The 14,815-nt window shown below is 46.6% G+C and overlaps 1 protein-coding gene across 1 annotated transcript in view; it reads left to right on the top strand.

Annotated features, from left to right (window-relative positions):
• The window catches only part of LOC146608560 (ATP-binding cassette sub-family C member 4-like), a 37,515-nt gene that overhangs the window by 4,709 nt on the left and 17,991 nt on the right, over nt 1-14,815 (top strand). The window contains exons 2-10 of the mRNA XM_085347298.1: nt 369-479; nt 870-990; nt 1,244-1,468; nt 1,579-1,668; nt 4,063-4,226; nt 5,940-6,065; nt 6,861-7,110; nt 7,223-7,330; nt 7,445-7,534. Of these exons, the coding sequence (XP_085203424.1) occupies nt 369-479; nt 870-990; nt 1,244-1,468; nt 1,579-1,668; nt 4,063-4,226; nt 5,940-6,065; nt 6,861-7,110; nt 7,223-7,330; nt 7,445-7,534 (1,285 nt within the window). The remainder of the gene's footprint in view (nt 1-368; nt 480-869; nt 991-1,243; nt 1,469-1,578; nt 1,669-4,062; nt 4,227-5,939; nt 6,066-6,860; nt 7,111-7,222; nt 7,331-7,444; nt 7,535-14,815) is intronic.

Here is a 14,815-nt window from a genome sequence, read left to right as displayed (position 1 = left end):
TGATTCATTCCCACAGCCAGCCTCAAAGAGCTGTCTTTTTCTTTCAGCACCAGTTGCTTTCCTGTGCTTATTAGTTATTCATACACTGATCATCATCACTTGCTTGTTAATTCAAGAAGCTGGATACCTGTGAATTTACATTGTAATTTTAAATGTTCTTCCGGGACTGTGGCCGATATTTGATGTGTGAACAGCATTAGCTTTAAGAGATCCTCCAAGTCCATCACTAGAAACACTGTTTCTCCAAATAACTCATTAAGCACAAATAGTTCAGACATTCACAGTCAGCTTAGATATGTCTTTTCTAAACCACAGTGATTTGTATTTTTCTCTGCCAGATGGAAATGGTTTGTTTTTTTCTGTTTCAGTTGGTTAAACCCCCTGTTACAGCTTGGCCAAAAACACAGGCTCGAGAAAGGTGACATGTACAGTGTCCTTCCGGAGGATCGGTCTGAAACCCTGGGAGAGGAGCTGCAGAGGTACTTCAGCAAAAGGCTAATGTGACAAAACCAGAAGTGGTGCTGGTTAAGAAACATGTCTGTTTGTTTCAAGTTAATGTTTTATTTTTTTATAGTGTGGATTGCCATTCTGTCAACCTGCCACTGCTTGTAATATCAAGTGCTTTCGAGGGTCTGATAATTGTGTTACTGACCTGCTGCTAATTAACCTAATTAGCCTCAAAGTCCTCCAGTTGTTTCTTTTTAGTGCCACTTACCTTTGCAGCCTTCTCTTGCCCTGTCCCAACTTTGTGAGATATGTTGCTGCCATCAAATTTCAATGCAAATAATTTTCATAAAATAGTAAAGCACCTCTGTTGGAAATGTGTTTATAAATCCTGGGCTCAACTAATAAATTCATTTGATTTGCAGATGTTGGAACGAGGAAGTAAAAAAGGCTTCAAAGGAACTATGGAAGCCGCAGCTCTCCAGGGTTCTTATAAAGTGCTATGGAAAGTCCTATGCATTAGCCGGCCTATTTGAATTTTTTCTGGTATGTTGTGAATATTTACAATTGGCACCAGTGTTAAAACAATCATTCATGCACAGGTCGTATTTGAGATTTTGTGCGGTTTTCTGGCCATATTATTTCAGATGAGCTAAAATAAAAAGGAATACTGTAGTTTTACTGTATTATTGTATTACTAGCAGATATTTGAACCAATTTACCACATCCAGTACTAGTAATGGATAGAGTGAAGCTTGTTTGCATATTCCATTATGTATTTATTGTCTTTGTCGTAAAGGAGGCAATCAAAGTGATCCAGCCACTTCTTCTGGGAAAAATAATCCTTTTCTTTGAGAATTATCACCCAGATGATCAGAGGAGTCTTTGCATGGCGTATGTTTACGCTGCTGCGATGTCCATCTCCACGTTTGGACTGACTATCCTCCAACATCTCTACTACTATCATGTCCAAAGAACAGGCATGAGGATTAGAGTGGCTATGTGTCACATGATCTACAGGAAGGTCAGTGAAGATTCAGAAAATTTGCACAAGAGATGCAAATTTTTGAGCTCACAACTCTCAGAATAATTTTGTAAATTTTTCAAGCTGTTAAGTAAAAATGTTCTCATCAGGCTCTTGGTCTCAGCACTGAATCCATCGGACGAACAACCACCGGTCAAATAGTGAACCTACTTTCAAATGATGTTAATCATTTTGATGAGGTAAGGCAACAGATGACCTAAATTTGTAAGGGTCAAGAACCAACTCGAAACTACATTTGGAGAATTGTAACCGAGACAACAGAAGGACAGAGGGTTAACCTGGATGTACCCTTTGAAACCTTTTTTCATTAGGTATTTGAGTAGATGGGTATTTGTGGTAAATACAGGGTTTTTTTTAGATATTATTTAAAAGTTACTACACTAACTTGCCACAGGAGAATGATAAAGATGAAAAATCTGAACTCTTGACCCTCTGCTTGATGTTATACACTCAACAAAAATATAAACGCAACACCTTTGTTACTGCTCCCATTCCCCATGGGATGGACGTAGAGACCTAAAATTCATTCCAGATACACAATATAACCATCCCTCCCAAACAGTGGTCACAAATCAGTCCAAATGTGTGGTAGTGGGCACATCTGCCATATTGAGATAATCCATCCCACCTCACAGGTGTGCCACATCAGGATGCTGATCTGACATTATGAGTAGTGCACAGGTGTACCTCAGACTGCCCACAACAAAAGGCCACCCTGGAATGTGCAGTTTTTTGCGCTATTGGGGGTCTGGGGACCCAGAACCGGTCAGTATCTGGTGTGACCACCATTTGCCTCATGCAGTGCAACACATCGTCGCATGGAGTCTATCAGATTGTCAATTGTGGCCTGTGAAATGTTGGGCCACTCCACTTCAATGGCTGTGCGAGGTTGTTGGATATTCGTGGGAACTGGTACACGCTGTCGTATACGCCGGTCAAGCACATCCCGAACATGCTCAATGGGTGACATGTCCGGTGAGTATGCTGGCCATGCAAGAACTGGGACATTCTCAGCTGCCATCTGCCCTGAACAATGTGAACCATGATTCATCCGTGAAGCGCACACCTCTCCAACGTGCCAGACGCCATCGAATGTGAGCATTTGCCCACACAAGTCTGTTACGGCGACGAGCTGGAGTCAGGTCAAGACCCCGATGAGGACGACGGGCATGCAGTCAAGCGTCCCTGAGACGGTTTCTGACAGTTTGTGCAGAAATTGTTTGGTTGTGCAAACCAATTGTTCCAGCAGCTGTCTGGGTGGCTGGTCTCAGACGATCTTGGAGGTGAACCTGCTGGATGTGGAGGTCCTGGGCTGGTGTGGTTACACGAGGTCTGCGGTTGTGAGGCCGGTTGGATGTTCTGCCATATTCTCTGAAACGCCTGTGGAGACGGCTTATGGTTGAGAAATGAACATTCAATGCACGGGCGACAGATCTGGTTGACATTCCTGCTGTCAGCATGCCAATTGCACGCTCCCTCATTGCTTGTGGCATCTGTGGCATTTTGCTGTGAGACAAAACTGCACATTCCAGGGTGGCCTTTTGTTGTGGGCAGTCTGAGGTACACCTGTGCACTACTCATGATGTCAGATCAGCATCCTGATGTGGCACACCTGTGAGGTGGGATGGATTATCTCAATATAGCAGATGTGCCCACTACCACACATTTGGACTGATTTGTGACCACTGTTTGGGAGGGATGGTTATATTGTGTATCTGGAATGAATTTTAGGTCTCTACGTCCATCCCATGGGGAATGGGAGCAGTAACAAAGGTGTTGCGTTTATATTTTTGTTGAGTGTATATAGGGCAGGGAAGAGGTCTGGAAGTGTCAATATAAAGCAAATCAATACAAAGTTGTCCAGAGAGATCACATTTATTGTATGACGAAACATTTCTGTCCACTTCCAGGATTACAGCACACCATCTATAGAGCATAAGGTCTGGCGAGTCCCTGTTCAGACGGTGTCATCACAAGATGACTGATTTTGAGCTAATACAAGACCTCACAATAACTTCTAATCAATGAGATTGACTGAGAGCAAACCTTCAACTGATAGCTAGCTATGTCATAAGGATGTATATAGGCAATTTTTGTATGGGTAGGACAATTAAGTTTACTTTTGTCTAATTCACAGGAAGTTGTTTTCAAAAATATTAGGCAGGCATCTGAATAAAACATCTGTACTTCCACAAATGAAACATGCTCATCCACCCTGGTTAACTGCAGTCAGGCATTAAAAGCAAGTCTCTGCGGCTATTTTGTTAATGCCACAAAGGAATCATTTTTGGGATAGCTTAAAGCCTGACACGACTGATTAACATGTGAGGGTGATTGCAGTCACACGAGAATCACAAGCATCTTAAAGCTGTTCTATCGGCATGTAGTTACCCAACACTTTATTGAGTATTCCTAAAATTTGTTGACCATTAGCACATTTCTCCAAATCTTGGGCATCTATGTTTGCTTACGTTACAGGCTCCTTATGGTGACTGACAGTTTTATCCAAGTTGTGACCGCCACTTCCAAATGTCACACACTTTTCAAAATGTCATTTATAATGACCTCTACAGATTACACTCAGACTGCACTACTTGTGGGCGGGACCTCTGCAAGCAATGGTGATCATCGTTTTCCTTTGGTATGAGATCGGCCCCTCGTGCCTGGCAGGTGTGGCAACAATTGCAGTTATGATGCCGATACAGACCTGGTTTGGAAAACTCTTCGGCATCTTCAGGTAAAGGATAACTGGAGAAGTACATGGATCTTTCAATCTATAGACCTCTCAACGTCCAGCAAGAAACAAGACCCGACTGCAGGACTCATAGGCAAATTGGGCAAATGTAAAACACACCTTTTTATTAAAGTAGAAGCCCGATGTTCACAAGCTCCAAAATATCCACACACAAAAAAGACTAATCCAGGAAATTCCAAAACCCGAACTGAGACATACAAAGGTGGTTAAACAGGCAGACTGCCAGACTTCTTCTTGGATTTTAGACACAAAGGTGCATTGCTGCCCTCCTCTGGTACTTCGTAAACCAAGGAGGTCAAACTCATTTTACCTTGAGGGCCACATACAACTTACTTTGATCTTAAGCAGGCTGGACGAGTGGCGCTGTGATTTTTCTTTTCTAAAGAAATGTTGCTGTAGTAAATGAAAGACATGTTCGCACAAATTCAATTGTAAGAAATGTTTGAAATTACACAAAATGTTCTGGTAGCTCATTGCCCAGACTCTCCTGTAATTATAAAGCAGGAAGTGTTTGTTAATACACAGAAAACCGTCTGTTTCTCTTGTTTTCTTACTGTGGGCACATTATTTTACCGAACTTCTGCAGAGTTCTTCCCAACTCGGTTTCAATTATAGAAAGATTGGCACAGTCAAAAAAAGTCCTCCACTGACATCTCAACTCTCAACAAATTTCCCAAAATACTCTCTGTGTAACTTTTTTTTTTTTTTTTGGCTTTTAGCCTTTTGTGCTGTATCCATTTTGAGTTTTTAACCTCAGCATGCTAAGTGCACAGCTGATCATCACACCACTGTGACAAAAACTACTTTTTTTTGAGTTGTTGCATTTCATGAAGAATGTAGATTTATATGATCTCTCTAAAGAGTATGAGCTCTATTACCTGATCGAAGTGTGTTTAAGGTTCTGTATAATCAGTCTGTATCAGTAATGACCTTCATCGTAGCCTTAAGGATTGTCCTATGTTAATTTTTTTCTTTGGGTCAGATGAGTAAGTGATGGATGGAGGGAATTTTACTGCAGTCATAGAAATCCTAAACCTTGTTGCTTTGGCATTAGACACATTTGATGCATACAAACCCACACATAAACTCCTCTGTAGGACTCCCATTTTTAACTTTAGTGTATTTTATGTCCACCTAGATAACTAGGGAATGTTAAAGCTGATACTGAAGCCATGCAAATATTTTGCAAGACCGGAGCTAATGTAGAAATCAGACAGGAAACACCAGGGAAACAAGACACAGCTGAAACTAATCAGATGATTACAAAAGAAAGTAAAACTAAATACAAGACCCAAGAAACAAATGACAACCAAAATAAAACAGGGAATGAATAACCGAAACACTCAATATGACAAACTAAAAACAAGGAGAGGAAATAAGGGAACAAGAGCCAACAAGAATGAATCAAAGAAAATCAAACGATGAAGAACAACCCAACCAACAGAAATAGAAACTTGAACTAAAAAGATTCGAACTAAGAACTAAATGTTCCCTATGAATCTAAAAACATTTTAAAACAAGTTCCAAACTCTGAAACCCGAGTCCAAACCCAGGACCATGACAGGGCCTGTTTAACAATGTTCAATGACTGTGTCTATTTTCTCATGCACTAATATGTTATTTATAATGTATCATTAGGAAAACTAGCGGCCTCAATGACATGTTGTGGAGTTTTTTGTTGTTGTTTTTTGGCAGGAGCAAAACAGCAGTCCTTACTGACAGCAGAATCCGTATCATGAATGAAGTGGTGTCTGGCATAAGGATAATCAAGATGTATGTCTGGGAGAAACGGTTCTCAGCCCTGGTGACTGAAGTTAGAAAGTAAGGATGAGAATCACAGACAAACTGGTAATGTTTTGACACGAATCATTTTCTGAACCAGCAGAATACTACTGCATATATTATCCTTTTTTGGTACCCCTCTCCATCATCAACTGATTTAGCCCTCAGCTCTGACAGGCTCACGGGGTATTGTCGTCAAAACACAGGGAGGACGACAATACCAAGTTTGTGAATGAACTCCAGAATGAGGCGACATAGGATTTTCAAATTCAGACCAATGATGCACCTACTAGAAATCTCAGATAAGTTCAAATCCCGCTGACCTTAACCCCAAGGTCAGAGGTTAACTTTTCTGAAAATCACTTAGGATTTCCACGTTTTTCACATAGGTGCAAATGCTACAACTCTTACATAAATCCTCCTTTTGCAACATGTTTACATTTTATGTTTGCTTGTCTTTTCTTCAATTTGTGAAAAAGTTTATATTACTACTTTTTTTTCTGGGGTGTTCTTAATTGGTACTGTTGTCCTCCTGCTGAAACTCATATCAAGAGTGATCCCTAAACTCAGTGGGAGGTTTGGATCCTGCTGTATTGGATAACCAAGAGTACTTAGACAGAACTTATGCAGGCACAGGGAGAACATGGGAATTCACAAAAAGCTACACTCTGACTTTTCTTTCCTTTTTCCTTCATAACTTAAAAATTAAATATATAATTACTGTCATAGACATATCAAAGTGAAACCGATGTTGCTCAACATCCTGCCAAATTTAAACTTAAAACTTTGCTTCAACTATATAATCCATCTACATATGTTCTCTTATGTTTGTAGGAAAGAAATCAGTCGGATATTAAAGAGCTCCTACCTACGAGGACTCAACATGGCTTCCTTCTTTGCCAGCAGCAAGCTCATAATCTTTGTTACCTTCACGGTCTACACTCTTTTGGGGAACACCATGACTGCCAGCCAGGTGTTTGTCACCATGTCCCTGTATGGTACAATTAAGGTCACCCTGACCCTGTTCTTTCCTCTGGCCATTGAGAAGTTGTCAGAGACTGTAGTGAGCATTCGCAGGATTAAGGTAATTAATTTCTGTCATAAACTGTAGGAAAAGTTGGCAATCCAGTAGTCATGTCCAAGATAGTCAAACAATTTCCAAAGCTGGTGTAAAACCATGTTTATCATTTTCCCAGAATTTTCTCCTACTGGAAGAGATTGAGAGAAAAAACATTATGTTGCCTTTGGCGGAAAAGGGGGGAAACTCTATTGAGATCGAGAAACTGACCTGCTACTGGGATAAGGTAAATAGTGTAATATATTTCGTAGCGGTGTAACATATTGTTGTAGAACAATGACTGTTCCTGCAAACTTTATAGTTTGATGTAGTACTTACTGCCATTTTTGTCTTTGTTTAGAGTTTGGATGCACCATCTCTTCAGAATGTTTCCATCACAGCAAAGTCACATCAACTTCTGACTGTAATCGGACCAGTGGGGGCCGGAAAGGTCAGTAAACTTGTGTAATCTATTTTAGCATCCACCCTAAGATTATAGGAGTCTTTAACCTAACGGTTTATTACCGGATTCTTATACGCTGCTCAAAAAATAACCACTTTAATAACATATCAGATCTCAATGGGGAAAAAAATCATCATTACTGATGTGCACTGAGTAATATGTTAGGTGGTGCAACCTGGCAACATTGGATGAACTGAAACATAATGTCCCACAGGTGTTCTATTGATTTAGGTCAGGTGAGTGTGGGGGCCAGTCAGTGGTATTAGTTCCTTCATCCTTCAAGAACTGCCTGCATACTCTCACCACATGAGGTTGGACATTGCTGTGCACCAGGAAGAATCCAGGACCCACAAGCATATGGTCTGATAAAGTTCAAGGACTTTATTACAATATCTATTGAAAGTCAGGGTGCCGTTGCCTAGCCTGTAGAGGTTTGTGCATCCCTCTATCAATATGCCAGTGACTCACCACCAACCCAGTCATGCTGAATGATGTTACACAACATACGTTTTTCCACGACTTCTCCAGACCCTTTCAGTTCTGTCACATGTGCATGGGTTAAGCTTGCTTTCATCTTTGAAAAGCACAGGGCGCAAGTGGAGGACCTACCAATTCTGGTATTCTATGGCAAAGGTTAGTTGGGTTCCATGGTGCTGGGTGGTGAGCACAGGGCTTACCAGAGGGCACTGGGCTCTCTGGCGCCATTATTGTCATTTTTATAGGGTTTTGGCAGTGATCATCCAGTTTCCTTTTGTAAAACGGAGCAGATCCCAGTCCTGATGATGGGTTAAGGGCCTTCAACAGCCTTGTCCAGGTCTCCTAGAACATTTTCTTGTCTCCTGGAATTTCATTTACCGTTTTACCATGTGGGAGATGGACTACCTGTGCAATCTCTGTAGGGTCCAGGTATCGACTAACAACCCCCTCTGCTATTTGACTGATCACATCAATATCCCAAAAGTTTAACTGACTAGTTGACAGACTAGTTACACAATATGGGATCAACAAGAAACGAATTTTGGAATATCAACAAATTAAATCCATAGTAAAAAAGAAATTTAATCCCAGTGAAGCTGAATTACAAACACCACCAACTGTGGTACAATTTTTTAGTCTAAAACCCCCCAAATCATTGTCTAAAATATACAGAACACTTTCTAAAATAGATGAATCAATATCCCTTCCTATTGCAAAATGGGAACCAGATTTATCAATCAACTTAGACTCAAACCTTTGGTCTCAGATATCCTTAAAAACCTTTCAATGGATCAGAAATCCCAGTTTGCAATTAATACAATACAAAATATTACACAGAGTGCACTATACTGGTCATAGGATGTTCAAGATGGGCTATACGCCTTCCAACAACTGCTCACACTGCACAGCAAATACAACGGACAATTACATCCACGCTCTTTGGTTCTGTCCACCAGTTCAGAAATTTTGGCGTGAGATATGTGTAGACTTATCAAAGTGTCTGAAATGTAACATTCCAGCCTCCCCTTTAATATGCTTGCTGGGCAACTTGGATGAGGTCACTGCAGAAATAAACACAGCCCACGTTGTTTTTATGGCCCTATGCATTGCCAAGAAAATGGTCCTCATTAACTGGAAAAATAAAAATAATCTTAATTCTAACCAATATAAAAACCATCTAATAGATCACATTAGTCTTGATACAACCTCTGCCATCACATTTGATCAATCCCTTTGGGCTCCTTTGATCGGCTTCATCACCTAGTGGGGGTGGGGGGTCATGGTTTGGTCCTGCCTTCGCTATTGTAGTTGATATGGGGGTAGGGACGGCCTTAGGGTGTCTGGGGAGTCCCTAGGGATGTTTCCCTGGAGGGCCTAACCTGGGGGATGTGACCATGACCTGGTTAGGAGCTCTGGGGCTCTTGGATGGTGTTTTCCTTGTGGCTGCGTACAGCGGAGATGGGAGAGGGTCTGTGCTGGCGGACGTTGGTTACTGGCCTGGTAGCCTGGCTGCCCCTGGGAGGGTCCGGGACGGGCGTGGAGGCTTGGGGGTCTGGGGGTGCTCCGCCCCCCGGTCTGGGGTGCTGGCCGGGCCTTGGGGGCTTGGGTCCTGGCTGTTGTGTCGCCGGAGCAGTGGGCGGGTGGGTGCAGGGGGGCTCGGCCCCAGTGCAGGGGACCTCTGGTGCATCGGCCCAACTAGGGGGCTCTTTAACTGGTGGGGAGGTTGTTATATCTTTGCAGGTGGTCTCCTCACTACAGGAGCTCACTCTGCAGGTGGGGGGGGAGAGATTTAGGAGAGGTGGAGAATGAACTCAACCTGGGTATCTATTGTCTTGTGTAGTTTGGGAGATGATTGGATGATGGGGTGGGTGCAGTTCCCTTTCAGTCGATTCACTCGGTACAACACATAAGTATGGGGATATCACGCCCTCGCGTGTCCTGGCTGAAGAAACCTTTATTCACGCCTTTACGGCAGATGACGTGTGATGACACGCGCAAGGCCCCGCCCGCACATATAGCCGCTGCCATCACCGTCATCCCTCAGTTCTTACGCTCTTCACCTCGCTGAGAACACCTCTGCTGAGTTGGGCTAGCTAGCTACTGCTAGTTAGCTCCGTTGTCTGCCAACTTGAACCTAGCTTAACTGCCCCTGTTGGTGTTAGCCTCCACCGCCCAGCTGGTGCGTAGGCTGCCCGCGGAGCGCTATTTTCAAGTTTTTCTTGTGCAGCGTTTCGCTTTGCGTTTTGGGAATGGACTCCAAACCGAAGCGAGCAAAGCAGAAATCTTCTGTTCGCCCCTGTCCTCAGGGATGTGGTTTCTCTTTGCACGACAGCGACCAGCACGATGCCTGCCCTGTCTGCCTGGGGATCGTCCACGCTAGGAGAGCGTTGACGGAGCCCGAAGCTTGTGCGTTTTGTCGCCAGCTCCGACGCTCGACCCTGGAAAGACGGGTGACGTTTGTGGAAAGAGTGCTGGGACGCTCGGCTGTCGCACGGCATGACCCTCTTCTTTCCGAGTCTGGAGCCCCGGCTTCGTCCGAGTCCGAAGACGAAAATTTTCAGGTCGATGTCCCCGCGATTAGCTGGGCTGACCACATGGAATACGTTGACGGGTTAGCCGATGACGAACCGGAACCATGCAGGAGCGCTGACGGGCTTCAGCCTGGGTTGAAGCCCGCCAGCGCTCCCCAGGAAGACGATGACGTGCTGGACATCGGCCTGGACATCCATGGTTTGTCGGAGGATGAGCAGGAGAGCTCATTGTCGACCCAATATGCCGCCGCTGCTGCGCCGGTCGGCCACGATGACACCTCTCTTTTCTCCCTGTTTCGCCGTGCCGCTGAGAAGCTGCAGGTGGACTGGCCCTCTCCTCCACCAGCTCGGAAGCCGTCGCGGTTTGCGGGTTTTTTCCTTCCACCGGAGCCCGCAACGGCCAAAAACTGCCTCCCCATGTTCCCAGACTTTCTCTGCGAGCTAACAGCGTCATGGGACAAACCTCTGTCTACCCGCGTCACTGTGCCCGGCTGAGGCTTCTTCCGCCCAGGAGGAAGAAGCCTCAGCCCTCCTAGCTGTGATTGCGAGTGGGGAAGGGATCCGGCAGCAGGGAGACGCTGCTCTTACCCCTCTGTTGCCGCACAAGAGGTGCCGCTTAAGTTCTGTTCAGGTTGTCAGCCCCAGAAGGCGCTGCACTTCCCTATCGCGGTCTCCCAAGCACATAACCCCTGCACACGGTTCAGATGTGTTGAATGTTCAAGCGACCACATCGAGTGTTCCCGCTGTTTTTCATTGTTATGCCCCGGAAAAGGTGCACCCAACAAAATGTATAAATGTACATGTTCCCATGTTGCAATCAATAAAGAGTGTTGTTTACTCTCAAACAATCTCAAATGCTCAACCTGCAGGCGAAATGAGCCAGGTCAGGCAGGGGATGCAGTCCCCTGCAGACACACTGGGGGGCGACGGCGCCCCGCCGTCAGTGCTGCAGGCCAGCCGGCTGGCTGCTCACTTCCCTCAGTGGCGCGCTTGCGCCCCCTCTCCGTGGGTGCTGCAAACCGTTGCCATGGGTTACCGGTTGCAGTTCCGGGTCAAGCCGCCTCGTTTCCAAAGAGTCGTGAACACGATTGTCAACCCCGAGGCAGCCTTGGTACTCAGAGAGGAAATACAGGCGCTATTACAGAAGAGAGCAATACGGGTGGTCCCCGCTTCGGAGACGGACAAAGGTTGGTACAGCCGTTATTTTGTCATTCCGAAGAAAGGGGGAGGGCTTCGTCCCATCCTCGACCTGCGAGTCTTGAACACGTACCTGCGAACGTACAGGTTCAAGATGCTAACACTCAGACAGCTCCTGAGTGCAGTCGGCCCGGGAGATTGGTTTGCGACAATCGATCTAACAGATGCTTATTTTCATGTCGCTATACACCCGAAACACAGGCAGTTTCTGAGGTTTGCATTCGAGGGCGTAGCCTACGAATACCTAGTGCTGCCGTTCGGGCTGTCGCTCGCTCCCCGCATCTTTACGAAATGTGCCGAGGCAGCGCTAGCGCCCCTCAGGAAGAGGGGCATCCGCATCTTGGCCTACCTGGACGACTGGGCTCTCGTGGCTTGCTCCAGAGAACAGGCGGAGACGCAGCTGTCGCGGGTTCTGTCACACATTCAGACACTGGGGTTCTCTGTGAACTTTCAGAAGAGCTCGCTAATCCCAGGTCAATAGATCGCTTTTCTCGGTCTGGAAATATGCTCTCTTTCCAGCCGCGCACGGTTGTCAGAGCACAGAGTGGCCGCGTTTCATCGCTGCCTCGCTCAATTTCAGCTGGGACGCAGACTGCGTTTCCAGACGATATTGCGCTTGTTGGGCATGATGGCATCTATGATCGCCGTAGTGCCGCTTGGGCTGTTGAAAATGAGAGCGTTTCAACGCTGGACTCTCTCTCACCGTTTGTGTGCTTCGCGTCACCTCCGGAGGAGGCTGCCGGTAACTGCGTCTTGCATGCTAGCTCTCCGTCCTTGGAGGGAGCCCGGGCTACTGCACCAGGGCTCTCGGATTGGGAGGGTGTTGTTTCGCAAGGTGGTGTCCACAGATGCTTCCCTAAGTGGGTGGGGAGCGCTGTGCGAGGGTGCGCCAGTGAGAGGGATCTGGTCCGCGGCTCAGCGCCAGCTGCACATCAACCACTTAGAGCTGTTAGCAGTGTTCTTAGCTCTAAAGCGTTTCCGTCCAGTCCTGCAGGGCCAGCATGTCTTAGTCAGGACGGACAATTCAACAGTGGTGTCTTATATAAACAGGCAGGGAGGAACACGCTCTCTTCCCCTGTTGCAGCTGTCTCGCTCTCTGCTGTTATGGTGCAGTGTTCATTTTCTGACTCTAAGAGCCACCCATGTCCCGGGCCACCTGAACCTGGGGCCGGACCTTCTCTCCAGGGGGGGTCCTCTGGTGAGAGAATGGAGGTTACACCCTTCAATAGTGGCTCAGATTTGGGATCTATTTGGCGAGGCGCAAATAGATCTTTTTGCTTCCAGGGTGAATGCTCACTGCCCCCTGTACTTCTCCATAATCGACCACGATGCACCCTTGGGCTTGGACGCGCTAGCGCACCAATGGCCAGACGTGCTCCTGTATGCATTTCCCCCAGTGGAAATGATATCTCCAATTCTGGAGAGGGTGCGTCGGCATTCCCTCTCTCTGATCCTGGTGGCCCCTTGGTGGCCCGCGAAGTCGTGGTATGCAGAAATAATCAGCCTGCTTGCAGCAAGTCCTTGGCAGCTTCCTCTCCGCAGGGATCTCCTCTCTCAGGCGGGGGGGGAAGTGTTTCATCCGCGCCCGGATCTGTGGCACCTTCATGCTTACCTGCTGAGAGGTTAAACTTGGTTGCTAAGGGTCTGCCACCTAGTGTGGTAGCGACGATTCAGAGCGCCAGGGCCTCGTCTACTAGAGGCTTGTACGCTTACAAATGGCGAGCCTTCGAGCGATGGTGCCAGGACCGCCACACTCTCCCATTTCAGTGCTCTATTGTGGATGTTTTGACATTCCTGCAGGAGCTGTTGGATAAAGGCCTTTCGTTTTCGACGATCAAGGTTTATTTAGCGGCTATTTCTGCTTGTCATATCGGTTTTGACGGGGTGACACCAGGTGCGCATCCCCTCGCCGTGCGTTTTCTGAAAGGGGTTCGCCGGCTGAGGCCCGTGCTTAAGTCCAGTGTCCCGGCTTGGGACTTGTCTTTGGTGCTGGAGGCCCTTTGTGGCCCTCCGTTTGAACCCGTTGAGTCGGTAGATATGAAACTTCTTTCGTATAAGACCGCATTACTTCTCGCTTTGGCCTCGGCGAAGCGAGTGGGGGACCTTCATGCGCTGTCTGTGCATCCTGCCTGCACACAGTTTTCTCCTGATGGCCGCAAGGTCGTATTGCGTCCGAATGCCGCCTATCTTCCCAAGGTCATGCCTGCATCTTATAGTTCAATGGAGTTTGAGTTGCTGAGCTTTTGCTCCCCTCCTTTTGAATCTGAGGAGCAGAGGAGGGTGCATTCTCTTTGTCCGGTGCGTGCGCTACGCACCTACATTGAGCGCACTCGGGATGTGCGTTTGTGTGACCAGTTGTTTGTCTGCTTCGCTAATCCGAATAGAGGTAGAGCTCTGTCCAGACAGAGGCTGTCCCACTGGATTGTAGAAGCTATCTCGCTGGCATACAGCACCGGAGGTTTTGCGTTGCCCCACGGGGTGGGAGCTCATTCCACCAGGGGGATGGCGACCTCATGGGCTCTTTTTAGAGGGGTGCCTGTGGCTGATATTTGTGCAGCGGCTAATTGGGCGTCGCCGCACACTTTTGTGCGGTTTTATCGGTTGGACGTTACAGCCCCTTCGGTGGCTCATGCTGTCCTTTCTGCTGGGTCTACCACTCACTAAGGATGTGGTGGTCCCGTTCCGGTTCGGTGGCTGCTCTGCGGGGCGTGTATATAGGTCCCATACTTATGTGTTGTACCGAGTGAATCGACTGAAAGGGAACGATTAGTTATGTCTATAACTTCTGTTCCCTGAAGGAGAGGAACGAGGTACAACACAGGGTGGCCCCACTGAGCAGTTGGCTCGGTGAAGAGCGGCTATCGAACTGAGGGATGACGGTGATGGCAGCGGCTATATGTGCGGGCGGGGCCTTGCGCGTGTCATCACACGTCATCTGCCGTAAAGGCGTGAATAAAGGTTTCTTCAGCCAGGACACGCGAGGGCGTGATATCCCCATACTTATGTGTTGTACCTCGTTCCTCTCCTTCAGGGAACAGAAGTTATAGACATAACTAATCGTTTT

This window comes from Diplotaxodon limnothrissa, linkage group LG23, assembly GCF_057381915.1.
Source record: "Diplotaxodon limnothrissa isolate DT_005_m linkage group LG23, D_limnothrissa_male_GT1.1, whole genome shotgun sequence".
In the NCBI taxonomy this organism is placed as follows: domain Eukaryota; kingdom Metazoa; phylum Chordata; class Actinopteri; order Cichliformes; family Cichlidae; genus Diplotaxodon; species Diplotaxodon limnothrissa.
This window is presented reverse-complemented; position numbering and strand designations above follow the sequence as displayed.